At 41.3% G+C, this 14,059-nt stretch overlaps 1 protein-coding gene across 1 annotated transcript in view; it reads right to left on the bottom strand.

The window, feature by feature from the left end:
- Nucleotides 1-11,340: 11,340 nt before the first annotated feature.
- LOC133125218 (fidgetin-like) overlaps nucleotides 11,341-14,059 on the bottom strand; it is a 48,058-nt gene continuing 45,339 nt past the window's right edge. Inside the window, exon 2 of the mRNA XM_061236973.1 lies at nucleotides 11,341-13,553. Coding sequence (XP_061092957.1) covers nucleotides 11,341-13,545 — 2,205 coding nt within the window. The 5' untranslated portion in view covers nucleotides 13,546-13,553. The remainder of the gene's footprint in view (nucleotides 13,554-14,059) is intronic.

Genomic DNA, 14,059 nt, shown 5'->3' with positions numbered 1-14,059 from the left:
ATCCCCGGGCCACAATGATGTCCGCCATTTCATAAAAGAAGTACATCATGTAAAATCAAGTGCTCAGAAGGGCCTGGAAGAATCCTGATGAGTAGTTAAAAACCTTCCTCAGAAACGCCTGAAAGGCACAAGAACCTCAGGCCACTGAAGAATCTGATGTCGCCTCAATTAAAAAAAAAACTGATTCTAGTCGTATGCATGAATATATTCAGCATGTTGTCTGGGAGGAAGAACATTACAATAACTCATACAATGAGCTGTTTGTACTGTTTATTATTAATGAGAAATACAGTACGTACTGGAGGTCAATCGAGTACTGTATGTATGCTATGATATTCATGTCTATTTGCTTTATAAACCCATTTCATTGTCCTCTAAATTTTTAAGACTGCAAGAATGATGCCCCTCAATTTAAATACCAATTTGCATATTTTCAGACCCAAGATGCAGAGTCAAGTAATTATGTTAAGAATCTGTATTTTTTTCAAGACTGATTTGCTTACTCGTCTGCTTTTATCACCCCTAAACATCTTTCATCGAATGCAGATGAGACAGGAAGTGACACAACTCCAGAATGTTCCAACATATCTACAGGAACCATCATAAATAAGGGCCTTCCTGACTTTGTTGCATAGACATGTGATTTATTCACAGAGATTAGAGCACAATACTTTAGGTTACAGTCTCTTTTAGGTTAATCTATAAATGGCAGGCTAAATATTCACAAAACATATTCCAAAAGAAAGAAAGACACATCATTTAATAGGTTATTAATATCACAATGTCATGCATTAAAGATGTCGTCCACTTTGCATATATTATGATAATGTATTTCATAATTTGCATGGAAAGATATGTGTCTGAACAAACCAGAATAGCAACAAAAGCATCACTTTACATAATAAAGACCTCTAATGTTCACTTAAAGATGTAGCTGGGAGTTCAGATTTTAACATTAAGTAGTACGATATCACACATTACTGCACTACTTCTTATTGCTAAACATTTACACATTATTTTTTTCATGAAGACTATAATTGCGGGTGAGATCCATTCACCATTTCGTCAACGATTTTCCAGTTTCTTCAGAGACATGAACCACGGTTGCTACATAATGTTGATATGACAGGACTGTGTGGTTCACATATTTTGAACAGCAGTATGGTGAGGTCAAAGGTCAATTCCTGCAGGATTTCCTGCTCAATATTAATTTCTTAAACATTAATGGCATTAAAATATTTAGGATATTTTATGCATAGGACTAAAATTATTTAACATGTTACATTTATTTATAATAAAATATTATGCACAATCTATATATCAATACTTGTGATACTATGCTTTACCAAGATAATAAAAGACAGACTGCACATTGCACCCATATTGCATTGGGGTAGACAATAGTGGGAATGTTAAAAAAAATAGCACATTTCTTTGTTCTGATTCATTTGTCTGGGGTAAAACAATGGAGATGTCATAAATAAGAACAACACAATGGGAAACAGAATTGGCAACCTTGATAAATATGCATAAAAAATGCTGTGAAGTAAAAAACTAATTCAGCTATTGACATAAGCTTTATTTTTATTTTTCATTTTCATTTTTCAAATAAAACGATGATTTCCCAAAAAAACAGGTTCCACAATTATTGGCACCCCTGGGTTAATACTTAGTGCAAACACCCCTGGCAAAGATGACAGCAATAAGTCTTTTCCTATAAATTGTGATAAGGCGAGAGAACACATTTGGAGGGATTTTTGCACATTCCTCCATGTAGAACTTTTCAGAATCATTTATATCCTTGAGATACACCCCTCTTCAGTTCAGACCACAGGTTTTTCATGGCCATTGCAAAACGTGGTTATTGTTTTTACTTAACCTTTTCTGTGTGGATTTCACGGTATGCTTGGAGTCATTATCCTGCTGGACAATCTACCTTCCCAACAGAGGCAACCTGATTTTCTGCCAAGATTTCCTGGTACTTTGTTGAATTAATTGTGCCATTTATCTTGTGCACCGCTGTCAGCAAAACATCTTCAAAACATCAATGACCCACCGTCATATTTGACAGTAGGTATGAGGTGCTTCTCCAGGTATGCATTCAATTTTTCCATGAAACATGTGATCAGGTGTGTTCACTTTTCGTCTCATCTGACCATAGTACTCTCTTCATAATTTCAACGAGGTTTGGCAAACTCAAGAAGTTTTGTTTATTGTGTCAGCCTTCCAAAGTGTGTTGGTATGGGGCTCTCATCCTCTTCCTCGCAAGTTTTCAACCATTCCATATGCTTTATGCCTTATTATTATTGCCCTCACAGTGCTATGCGGTATGTTTAACCATTTATGTATTTTTTTTTCTTATACACATACCCGACTTGTGATGGTCAATTATCATCTGTGTCTTCCGAATTGACAGTTCTTTGGCTTTTCCCATGCTGATGGTTGACAGGGATTTTGCATAACTTTTACCTCATTTCTATACTATAAGTGAAACAGCAAGTGATGGAATGACACAATATATTTTAGACTCAGATTAACTAAATTAAAGTGAAATTGTATTTATATCAGTTTGATTTTATTTTCAATCATTTTTAGGGGTGCCAATTTTGGCACCTGCGGTTTTCTGAAATAATGAGATAACTAAATAAAAAACATTGAAACGCAAATGAGTAAATGTATTGAAATAAAAGAGGAGTTTTCCCTATGATTAAGCATACCATATAGATCATTATTCACATTGTTTATTATATGCAGCTTTTATTTTTAGTTTATTTTTCTCCATTTTCATAAAGGGTGCCAATAATTCTGGAGCTCACTGTACACGTTCACACCAATGTGCACTGACTAGCATCAGTCAGGATTCACTAATAGACGCGTAAAATTACAAAAGATGTAGGTGTAGACATGAAGGCCCTTAGTCCACTTTCTGGCTCTGCTTTCAGGCACTTTAAATGGAGGGCCCCAACAGCTTTCCCGTCAGCTGACTAATGCTGCTTTTGTTTTTGTAGCGCACAACAGAGACCCAGGTATAATCAAGGGTGTTATTTTAATATATGGTTGAGATCGACTTGATAATGAGACACCCTGGTTATCATCTACCTCACGGAGCTGTAAAAAGGGAACATTAATAAATGGGTCTGCCGGACACACAGCACCGGCCACACATTTCAATTAATGAAGATGTAATTTTGTCCCGAGTCCCCCAGGATACGGATTAAATATGACTGGAGAGCCCAATCGCGCAGCACCACAGTGCAGGCAGCATTTCCCATTCTGGGCATGTCCGTTTCTCTCCCTGCTAGCCGTGCATTACTTATGCAGGGGTTTGTCAGCACGGAACATTATTAGCGCTCGGAGAGATAAAACTTTAAGTGTTGCACCCAATTAGCACAATAGTGACCATGCGCTGTGTTCTCCGCTTAATGCTCGCTCCTTCAGTGGAGATAGTTACGAAGGTCTGAGGAAGAGAGAGAGAGAAAGAGAGAGAGAGAGAGCAGGCAAAATGGCTTAAGCATTCATTGTGAGTAGAGAGACAGGTCCTATTAACATTTAACAGCATTTGTGCAACTTGGTGCGGAGGTTATGATGCAAATGAGGAAGAATTAAAAGTGGCCAGGGGTTTGTCATTGATGGATTGCAGTCTGGCAGTGCTCACACTTCCCTGTGTCCATCAGAGGCGATTACTGTGTAATTAAACCTTATTTCTGGACTCTCCAGCGCATAATTACTTTGTGAATGTAACCATCATCTAAAAGCTACCAAAATGCTTTAGCATTTCGTCTAGCAGTCATTTCCCGGGCTTGTGTCTGATACAGCCATCAGACCACGCAAAAATAACTGTCACGTTTAATAAGAGGCAAAAAAAAAAGGGGAAAAGAGAGAAAAAAAATTAAATGAAACAGTATGCTTATTACAGAAAAATTAGGCTTTAAAGTGGAAGAGTCATTCTGTTATTTGCATAATTTATTCTTTTTTTTTTTTTTTTCCCTTTCCCGCCGCAAGCTTTAGGCAATTTCCCTCACATTTAAATAGATCGCACATTTAAGGCTACTTAAGGAAAATTATCACTTTGCATATTTTAATTGTTGTGAAGAAAGTGGATGGAGAGAGGTCCGCGGCTCATCCTCTCCAAGCGGCGCGGATGCGTCGCCGTCTGGTTCGGCCGCGCGTTTCTGCGGTGCCGCAGATAACCCCGGAGTTCACACGCATCCACTCCAATTTCATCAGAATGCAAATGGAGCTCACAGCGCCGGAACAAGTGGATCTTTGATATTTACAAAATAGGCACTAATAACTTGAATGTAATTTGTTTGACATAACTTAAGTTCGCCTTATCTGCATTATTTCCCCCCCCCCCTCCCCCCCGAGCCGAACATTTCATCGCTGCGTTCAAAATAAAAGCGCAGGGGAAAATTTGTGCGGAAATTATACATTTCAGAGAGTGTGTATACGTGCGACTGTACGGACAGAAGCAAATGCAGGACAAACACGGGGGAAAATAGAAAATATGCATAAATATACAATATCCAGAATCTATAGAATATGTTAGGAGTAAACGTGGGAAGATTTTTTTGTTTTTGTTTATTGTGGCCCCTCAGTTTCCACACACATATGCACAAAACACACACGCACACATGCTCACACATGGTGTCTGATGGGAGTGGGCATGTTATGTGAAATCTGGGAGATTGCTGACACAGGCATTGCATCAGATATGGCACGGATGACCTGGGAAAAAAAGGCGTGAGGAGAAGAGCGTACAGTGGAGAAGAATACTTCACTGTAAATGTTTGTCTTGGAGTACTGGGTGATTTTTCACACTGAAGTCAACATCTACAACTGCAAATGTAGAAGTGAACTGCTTTAGAAAGGAAAATGAATAGGAAGTAACCGTGACACTCGTTGTGGACATATGAACATGGTGGTGTGTATGTTTATGCACACTTCGAACATAATTCCTGAACATGAAATACTACTGTATTTTGCATTTAAACAGTGGAAGTATAAACCAAAAATAAATGCCTTGTTGAGCTGTTAAACCAACATGTTTACAGTCAATTGCCCTTCATATTGAATAAGTGTTAAATTACTGACAGGACACCACAGTGCTGTATTTATACTTGACTCTAAAAAGTACAGAAATATTCAAAACCTAACAAATTCTAAAGTTCCTGTAACATCACATCAGAAGTGCTCTGCAACAAAACCAATATCGATAAACCATGCCGGAAATAAATACCACAGGATAATACTGGCTTGCACCAGATTGCAGAATTATTAAACACATCTTAACAATGCACATGATATCAGAATCTCTCCACCAGGTTCATATACAGCAGTTAAACTTCATCCCTGGTCTTGAGTTCATGAAGATGCAATTTGTGGTGTGACCAGGTTTAGCCACTAAGTGCCTACATAAGGTTCCTAAAAGTTAGCATAATACCAACATCAAGCCAGTAATGTGTTCATGCCATGTCTTGCAAGTAACCACCTTTGTGTAATAAAAATGCATTGAAATATAGGAAAAAAACAAAAAAAGTTACATGCAAAAAGTACATGCAAAAACCGCCGTATGTAGAATGTTCCAGTTCAGATCATAATCACTCGTTAATTCAAGCATTTCTATGCCATTTATGGGTCAAGATTGAATATTGTTGAAGGAAAATTGCATCTCTCTGTATTGCATAGTACACACACAGGACTCCAAAAATAGCATTTCTCCAATTTCAAAATCATGACATCCTAGTGTCTCATCGCCAAATGAACTCGAGATGAAAAATGACCAGTCAATTACATTCTCTTTATTCCTCTTGATTAGGAACTAAAAATCTATCAACAGATACAGGATTCTGCAAATACTGCGTTGTTGGCGTGGCAACCGAATCGTGCAAAGCTTCGAAGGGATAGGGCCTTTCAAACACTGGCTGGTGTGCAGTAAATCATTAATTAATTGCATTTTAATGAACCCTGAGAAGATGCTCTAAAAACATTTAGGCTGCAAGAAAAACAGGAACAATATAATGGATAATTAAGAAATGTCTTATGCATACACACATTTGTCGCAAGGAATATGCATGTCCCCATTTGTGTGTGCGCATGTGCAACACACACTCCACACTCGTAGAGTGTAAAATCCCTTCCACACACTCCACACACTCCACACACTCCACACACTCCACACACTCCACACACTCCACACACTCCACACACTCCACACACTCCACACACTCCACACACTCCACACACTCCACACACTCCACACACTCCACACACTCATCAAATGTAAATGCCTTGTTTTTGAAAGTGCAGTTTAATAACAGAAAATTTTAGGCTTCAGCTTTCAATTTTGAACATTTATTTGAGGTACACTTGTTCTGTAGATCCTCCATCTGTAACTCTGGAGACAACAGTTCATAAAAATACTTCAGAATATCTGTGAATGGTTTCCGCTTTAATTTTTTTTTTTTTTTTATTCTGAAATTTCAACCAAGTCAGTGCCCAAAGACAAGTTATTGTGTAAAGGAAAACAATTTAAAAATAAAAAAAACACAGAAAAACAAACAAAATAAATCCCCAATGGAGGTGCTTACATGAGGACTGATCTGATAGAACATTACAACACACACCAGAGGATGATGCAACAGAGTACAGCTGAGACTGCCATGAGAACCAAACATTCAGCGATGTTCTCACATGTCAAATTTCATCGTACAACAGCTTCCTATGCATATACCATCAACCATATAATAGTACCATGGAAAAAAAAAAAAAAAAAAAGAAAGGGAAAAAAAAAAAAAAAAAAGTCCAAAGTAGAAATATCTAATTTACATTAACAATGCTCACAAATTATGAGAGTTCATTATGTGAGTGATGGGTAATTTAAGCCTTCATAATTTGATGCTTGTCATTTTTTTTCAAAGGGAAATGGATTTTTATACTTTGAGTGCAGTAAAGCATTTGTCTTTTCAAAATGCAAAAAAAGCATAAATATTATTTTTAAGTTAAGTAGATATTCAACCAAAAGATAAAAGAAAGTGAAGAGCAAAATAATGAGGGACAAAGGTTTATATGTATTGTGCATTGTATAGGTCTTTTGATGCAACAATTTTTAAACAGTACACATTATTATTTTGTAGCATGCCACTTTGGCTAAGCTCCCAGCAATCATCTTTGGGAACACTGAAATTCAGTGTACAGGCACAGTAAACGTTGTACATAGGTGCCTATGCACCTCAGACCTAATGAAGTATTTGAACGGAAATACAAAAGAGATTCAGAGAGTTAAAGATTTCAAGAAAATGTCTTTAATGGATCTTTTGCTGTATTTTGTACCTCCGAATACATGAAAATACATTTAAGTTGACTGCAAGTATGGCGATATATACACACATATAAACATGGATGTGGTGCATTTAGTATGTATATATCAATAACAAATGTACATTAAGTAGGTTTGTGCAAGTGCGTTTTATATATATCATTTGTATATAAAATCCCACACATACACAATTAATTCTATATATTATATATGTGCACACACATACACATTCACACGCGCACTACTACAATTCACAAAAGAATAAAGCAACGCATTATATTTTCAAACTGAATTTGCATTAAGAGACCTTGCAGAAGACCTATACAGTCCACAATTTTCTTGCAGAAATTTTAGCATTGTGAGTATATCAAGAAGTTGGTAAATATCTGTAGTAAGTGTGAATTATCTTCACAGCCACACTCACTAATGTGTCATCAATTCTGCTGCTAATACTGTTCAGTGTAAAGACAGTCTGTGTGAGGTAGACTGTTCGAGTTCAAGGACAAGTCTTTTTTCATGTTTTTTTTTTTGTTTTTGTTACAAATGCATGACATTCAAAAAGACATAAAATAAATACTACATGTACAATATGTAGCAATGAGGTAGAAATGTTTATAAAGAACAATGCTTGAATATAAACATAAGATACAGACGTGAAAACATCATCCTTAGCAGTTTTGTATAAAACTGGAAGAAAAAAAAAAGAAAAAGGGCTAAATGTTAAAAAATAATTTTCAAGTGATTTGGTTGAATTGTATGAGAAGTTATGAATGTGCTTATAACCTTGGTGTACTGCCGGTGGATTTTTTTCTAGTTCTTTACTTTTGGACAGGCAGCAGTTAGCTACTCTCTGCTGTGCAGACCCATTGTGGTGTCTCTCAAATGTAAAACAGAAGAGCAATTTCTTGCTTGAGTGCCTACTCTCTTCTATGAAGTGATATACAGAATAAATATAGAACTACAATGGGAGATGAAGATGAATTAGCAAAGCACACATACCATTGCACCTAATTTAGGCAACATTCCTTGTTTTCTGGAATAATTACGTGTCCTCGGGTTTTTAAGAAAACTGGGCTTAGTTAATGAACAGACTGATAGCTATACGCATCTCCAATTTTGAGCTGAGTGTAAAGGAGTAAATAACCAAAAGGTGGGAGAAAAATAAACTGCCCTTAGTTAAGCCTGTCCATTGCCATCAAAGACTTGAAACACACAGACAGAAAAAGGAAAAAATGTGCATAGTCCCTGTCAGATAAACACCCAGCAGCATGGCTTAACATTTTCTAATTAAAGAAAAAGATTTCCAGTTTGAGCAAAATGAACTCATGTGGAAACAAAACGTATTGTTAAATTTGCCGTTCCTTCAAGGGTGATTGAAAATAGAGATTAGCATCAGATAAATCAAATATTTTAGAGAACATTTGATTAATTGCTCATTAGATTCAGGGGAGTTTTAAGCGATGTGATGAAACTGGTATTTCAAAAGTGGTTAAATAACAAGGGCAACAAATGTTAAATAACACTAATTCTTTTCACGCAGTAATGCATTTAAGTGCATATTCTCCAGTAGTTTACAGTGTTAATGTATAATGATTTCTGGAGAAGGCAGTATATATTTGAAAAGAAACCTCAGTGAAAGTTTTTAATTGGATGGAACAAACACATCAAGTTCATGAGCCAAACCAGGCGGATTTATGAATTCCCAATGAACACTTTTGCCGGGATTAGTTATTCTCTTTTTCAATCACCCAAATTATAAATTATTTGTGTGTGGCATCATAGCATATGACCTCTCAGGCAAATTTAAATGAGTGAGCTGTCATGAGGACATCATATTTCTTACCAGTTTAAGGCCGATTGAATGTCATATTGTGGGTCAAACAAGGGTAGTAGTCTTCAGGAACATGTTACATCAAAGGAAAAATAAATATGCTTTCCATTGTGAATATACATTCAAAAGAAGATAACTATCTCAATGGATGCTATAATGGCATGGGAAAAGCAATGGAAAACATAAAAGTTGAAAAGTAGTCACTTCATGAAAAATGAATATCAACAATTAAATAGCAACTGAAAAAAGCAATAAATATGACTTCTGAATTACTCGACGTCTCACACAATGAAAGGAAAAGAACCAAAACAAACTGGTGTGAGAAAGAAAACGATTAACGTTCAGTGCACCCGTTATAAACTGTTCTTAAAACCTTAAGTGGTATGACTATATACCACTGGACTAGTGCTTCGCAACAGTTTTCATAATGATACAAGATAAAAGAAAATGAAAATAAAAATACATTCAAATGCAAGGCTTCATTTTTCTCATGCAGGTAATGGACTTCCCCATATTTCCAAAGCTCTTACTTGCTCAAACCTGTTACCCAGTGCTCATTCATGACATTGCAAGGAGCTGCACTTTAAGCATAGCATCATTAAACAGAGAGAGCCAAACAGAGTGGCACGCAGACAGTGTGTCCAGATGGGAAAACTTCCCTTTGCCTGGGATTTGGAGAAGCAGAAGTATGAAAGAGCCCAAGAGGACTGCTTGGGGCCTGTGACTGACTTTAATCAAAGGCAACTTCCTTCATTCTTTTTGCTGAAAAAAGACAGATTTCGTTTACCAAAGGGTTTCTGATATCTAGCCATCCTAAAATGTTCTGCTTTCAGATAGAATTATCCTAAACTGAGGTAGAACAAAAAGTATGGCATACATCATCCTTAGCCGCTGCTATACAAGCGACAGCAGCAGAGTCGTCACTGGGCTCCACCGACAACCGTTACATTGTATGTTTTCGGAGAACAATTTATACTTTTCAACCCCCAGATGCTCAGCTTGTACAATATGAGCAGCAGATGCTTAATTTGGCTCCTGTTCCACCACATGCGCTCTAAAAGGAGAGCCATGAGTAACATGAGCTTTTACACTACAGGGGTTTTGTTTTAGTTTTTTTATAATTCATGTGGGTAGGGTTTAATAGAATTACCTCAACTTCGTTAACTACACCCACCTTACTTACAGGTAGGCCTACACTTGTCATGTACTGTGGTTGAAGTTCGGTATCAGGGTATTGATACACGACTTGGAATTTGAGAAGAAACACAAATAAAAAATAAAATGAAAATAAAAGATGGGCCCTAAATTCTCCCATTTCAAACAAAACAAAAAATGACAATACAATTCTTCACTTTAATTCAAGGAAAAAACAAAAACAACAACAAAAAAAAAAAACGTACTATTGACTATGTCCCATCTCTCCAGAATACATCTGGTACATTCATCGTCATGTTCTTGCCATTTCCTATTAAGCCTGTTGAGGTAAACCTACATTTTCAGATCATGTTTAAATCAGAAACCTAGCCTAATGCAGTACATAGTGCCTTCCACACAATCCTATGAGGTACTGTACAAATCACAATCACTTTCCTGAGTTTTTGCAGGCAGAACACTGAAATGACATATACAAATTAGGGTCCAGATTACCATTACCCTATCTGCTCCCATTCTCACATGGTAACTGCAGAACAGGCCCAATTGAGGAATACTGTTGCTCTTACAATGGCAAAAATCAAACTGTCTCCTATAACAGCACGTCTCTAGTTTTAGTCTTGTGTCAGAAGTTAAAGCTCTTAATATTAGCACATGCCACCAATGTAGATTGTGAGGCAAACAAATAATAATACAAAATGATAAAAGCACCACTTTAGGCACTTGATAGCAACTAAATCTCAAGAACAGCAGAATGATATATACAAACAGAGGGCCTTCATCGTCTCAAAGTCACCTTACTTGCACCTTTGTAAGTGACGCTGGCTTCAGCAGTATCAAGCATGAAATAAGATCTGTGTTTTTAACTCGTAGATTACCGGCTCCCGTCTTAAAGCGCAGTCATTTCAGGTCTGTCCTGGCGGTGTCTGCTTCCGCCCGCACTTCCAGGCCCCGGCTGGAGGACAGGGTCGTCCGTCTGTCTCGAACAGACCTGTTCGCTGGCTCGTCCGCCCATGCGGTTCCCGCCAACCTTCCCCCCTCACTGGCTGCACCCAAACATTTTGTTCCATTCCATATACATGTCCATTTCCTTTTGTGATATACTGGGCTGGACTTTGCAAAAAACATTCTCAAAGTCTTGGTATGTGACCGGCCTCAGCTGGCCGGGCAGGATGGCGGTGAGGTCGGCGCCCGGCATGGCGTGAAGCAGGCTCACCGCCGCCTCCTGGCACAACCGGGCCACGTCCAGGCCAGAGAAACCCTCCGTCCGCTGGACCAGCAGTGCAACCTCTTTGTCACTGAGGCAATAGTTGTGCTGTGAGAGCATCTGAGTGATTATCTGGTGCCTTGCTGTGCTGTCGGGTAACGGTATGAAGAGTCTCTTCATGAAGTACCTCCTCAGCGACTCGTCAAAGTCCTCGGGCTTGCTGGTGGAGCACACCACCAGGACCTGGTCCTCGGGCGAGTTGAGCAAGCCGTCGAGCTGCATCAGGAGCTCGCCCTTGATCCGGTTCACGGGGCTGTCCTCGCTCAGCTGGGTTGACAGCAGCATGTCCACCTCGCTGATGAACACGACTGCCGGCTGCCGGCACCGGGCCACCAGGAAGGTGGCCTGGACTATCTTGTCCCCCTCAACCAGCCACTTGGTCACCAGGGTGGAGCCGCTGAGCCGGAGGAAGGTGCCGCCCAGCTGGCTGGCCAGGCAGCGACCCAGCAACATCCTACCCGTTCCCTGAGGTCCGAACAGGAGGATGCTCCGGGGTAGCGCCTGGAGGCCGCTGAAAACATCCGGCCTCATCATGGGCCAGAGCACCTCCTCTTTAATGGTGGCTTTAGCCAGCTCCAAGCCGGCAATGTCACTCCAGTCCACTGGGGGGCCCTGCTGGACGATATCCGTGGTGACCATCTCCACCAGGTGCGGGTCGCTGCTCTTCAGCTGGTCCTCAGCGAGGTGGGCGGATGAGGTAGCTGCGCCAACCGCCGGTCCTGGCATGGTGTGGGGGAGGTGCGGCCGGTGCTCCCCGTCCCCGTGCTCGCTCATGACGGGCGACGCAAACTTCCCGAACGCCTCGCCGGACCTGGAGCCTCCCAGGGAGCCCTTCGGCGGGGCGAAGGACGGAGGGGTGTGCGCCCTGCCGGACTGACCGCTGAATTTCCTCTGCTGATCCGGGGCCATCAGCTGCTTCGTCGGCTTAAACGCCAAAGACGACGCCTCAGCACTTCTGTCAAATCCATTCCCCCTGCTCGCGCTTGAAATGCCGCTGTCTCCCGGCCTGTACATGGGGCTCTGAGTCGAACGCTGTTGGCTGTAGCTGAAATTTCCATAACTGGAGTCCATTTCTCCTTGCCCTGTCATATAGAAAGCTTTCCTTTTCAGAGAATTGGCTGAACTGCTGTTCAAAGGTGTCGGTGCAATTGGCGCAATGTTGTGGGACTGGTAGGTGTAGCCGGGGAGGGTGGAGGGAGGTAGGGGCGTGGGGGCGGCGATTCCCGACGGCAGGTAGGCAGACGGAGGGGGGGCTCCTCCGGGGCTGTACCCGGGTGCCACGGCAGTCTGGGGGGGGTACCCCGCGGGGGGGTAATTGTAGCCGGAGAGGTTGGGAGAGCCGGTATTGTAGCCGGGCACCAGAGTTGGCGGAGGGGGCGGGGGCGGGGGGGGCTGAAGGAGCCCAGCGCTGTGCAGGGGCGAGGGGTGAGGTGAGGGGAGGGCCGAGGTGGGCTGCCCGCTGTAGCTCGACTGCAGGTACGAGCCGTTGTAGCCCGTGACGTATTCCTGAGCCGGAAGCCCCGAGTGAAGGCTACCACAGTTGCTGTTGGAGTAGCTGGGCTCCACCCCGGGGGAGCTGCCCATGCTGGCCGAGACGTCGGCCGGGGGGAGCCCCGAAACCACCCCGGCCTTGCTCGCCGAAATGACGTCGGGGACGCAGTTCATGGGGTACACCGCCTCCTGCCAAGGCTCGCTCTCCGACTTCCTTCCGTTCAGGAGTCCCGGAGGCCCATCGGAGTAGGAGCTCAGCAGAGCCCGCTCGCTCGGGCCCTCCAAGATGCCGGAGTACTTCTCGGCGTACTTCTTCAGGAGGTTGGAGGCGGTCAGTGCAGAGATGTCGTCGTTGGCCCAGGCGTACTGGTAGGTTCGCTGCAGGTGCCCCCGGTATGCCTCAGCTTTGTGTGCTGGGGAGCGGGTGGTGGAGGTGATGTCAAAGTGCTGTTCTGCCCACTGGGCGTGCTCTGGGGTCCACTGCATTGTTATGCCTGCAATTATATCAACAAAAAAAAAAAAAAAACAGAAATTTCATTTTTTTTTTTTTACTGCCATACATATTTTTTTTATTGACCAGGGAAGCAGTGTCATTAATCAAATGCATCAAAAACTGAAAAGCAGCAAGCTCAGTAGTCTGATAATAGACCTGCAGAATACCACGCATGCAAATTAAATCAGCACCGCAAATTCATAGATAGAAGGCCATACCAATCATAAGCCCACCAGGCTCGTAAAAAGATCATTTGTATCAGATTTTCTTGGTTTGTCCAAACTCCACACTTTCCCTGGAGACCATCTTGCTAACTTAATTTTAAATTAACAGTAGACACATACATGAAATGCAACATGAGTACTGGGGGGTGAAGCACCAAGACATTTTTGGAGCAGAGCTCCTGGTGCCCTTTGAAGTTGTCGCTTAAATCTTCCCAATGTGACACTTTTGGCTCTGGTCCTCATCCCGGCTCTTCCTGCGAGACAACCCCGTGTATGAAAAATA

Source organism: Conger conger, chromosome 3 (assembly GCF_963514075.1).
Source record: "Conger conger chromosome 3, fConCon1.1, whole genome shotgun sequence".
NCBI lineage: Eukaryota > Metazoa > Chordata > Actinopteri > Anguilliformes > Congridae > Conger > Conger conger.
This window is presented reverse-complemented; position numbering and strand designations above follow the sequence as displayed.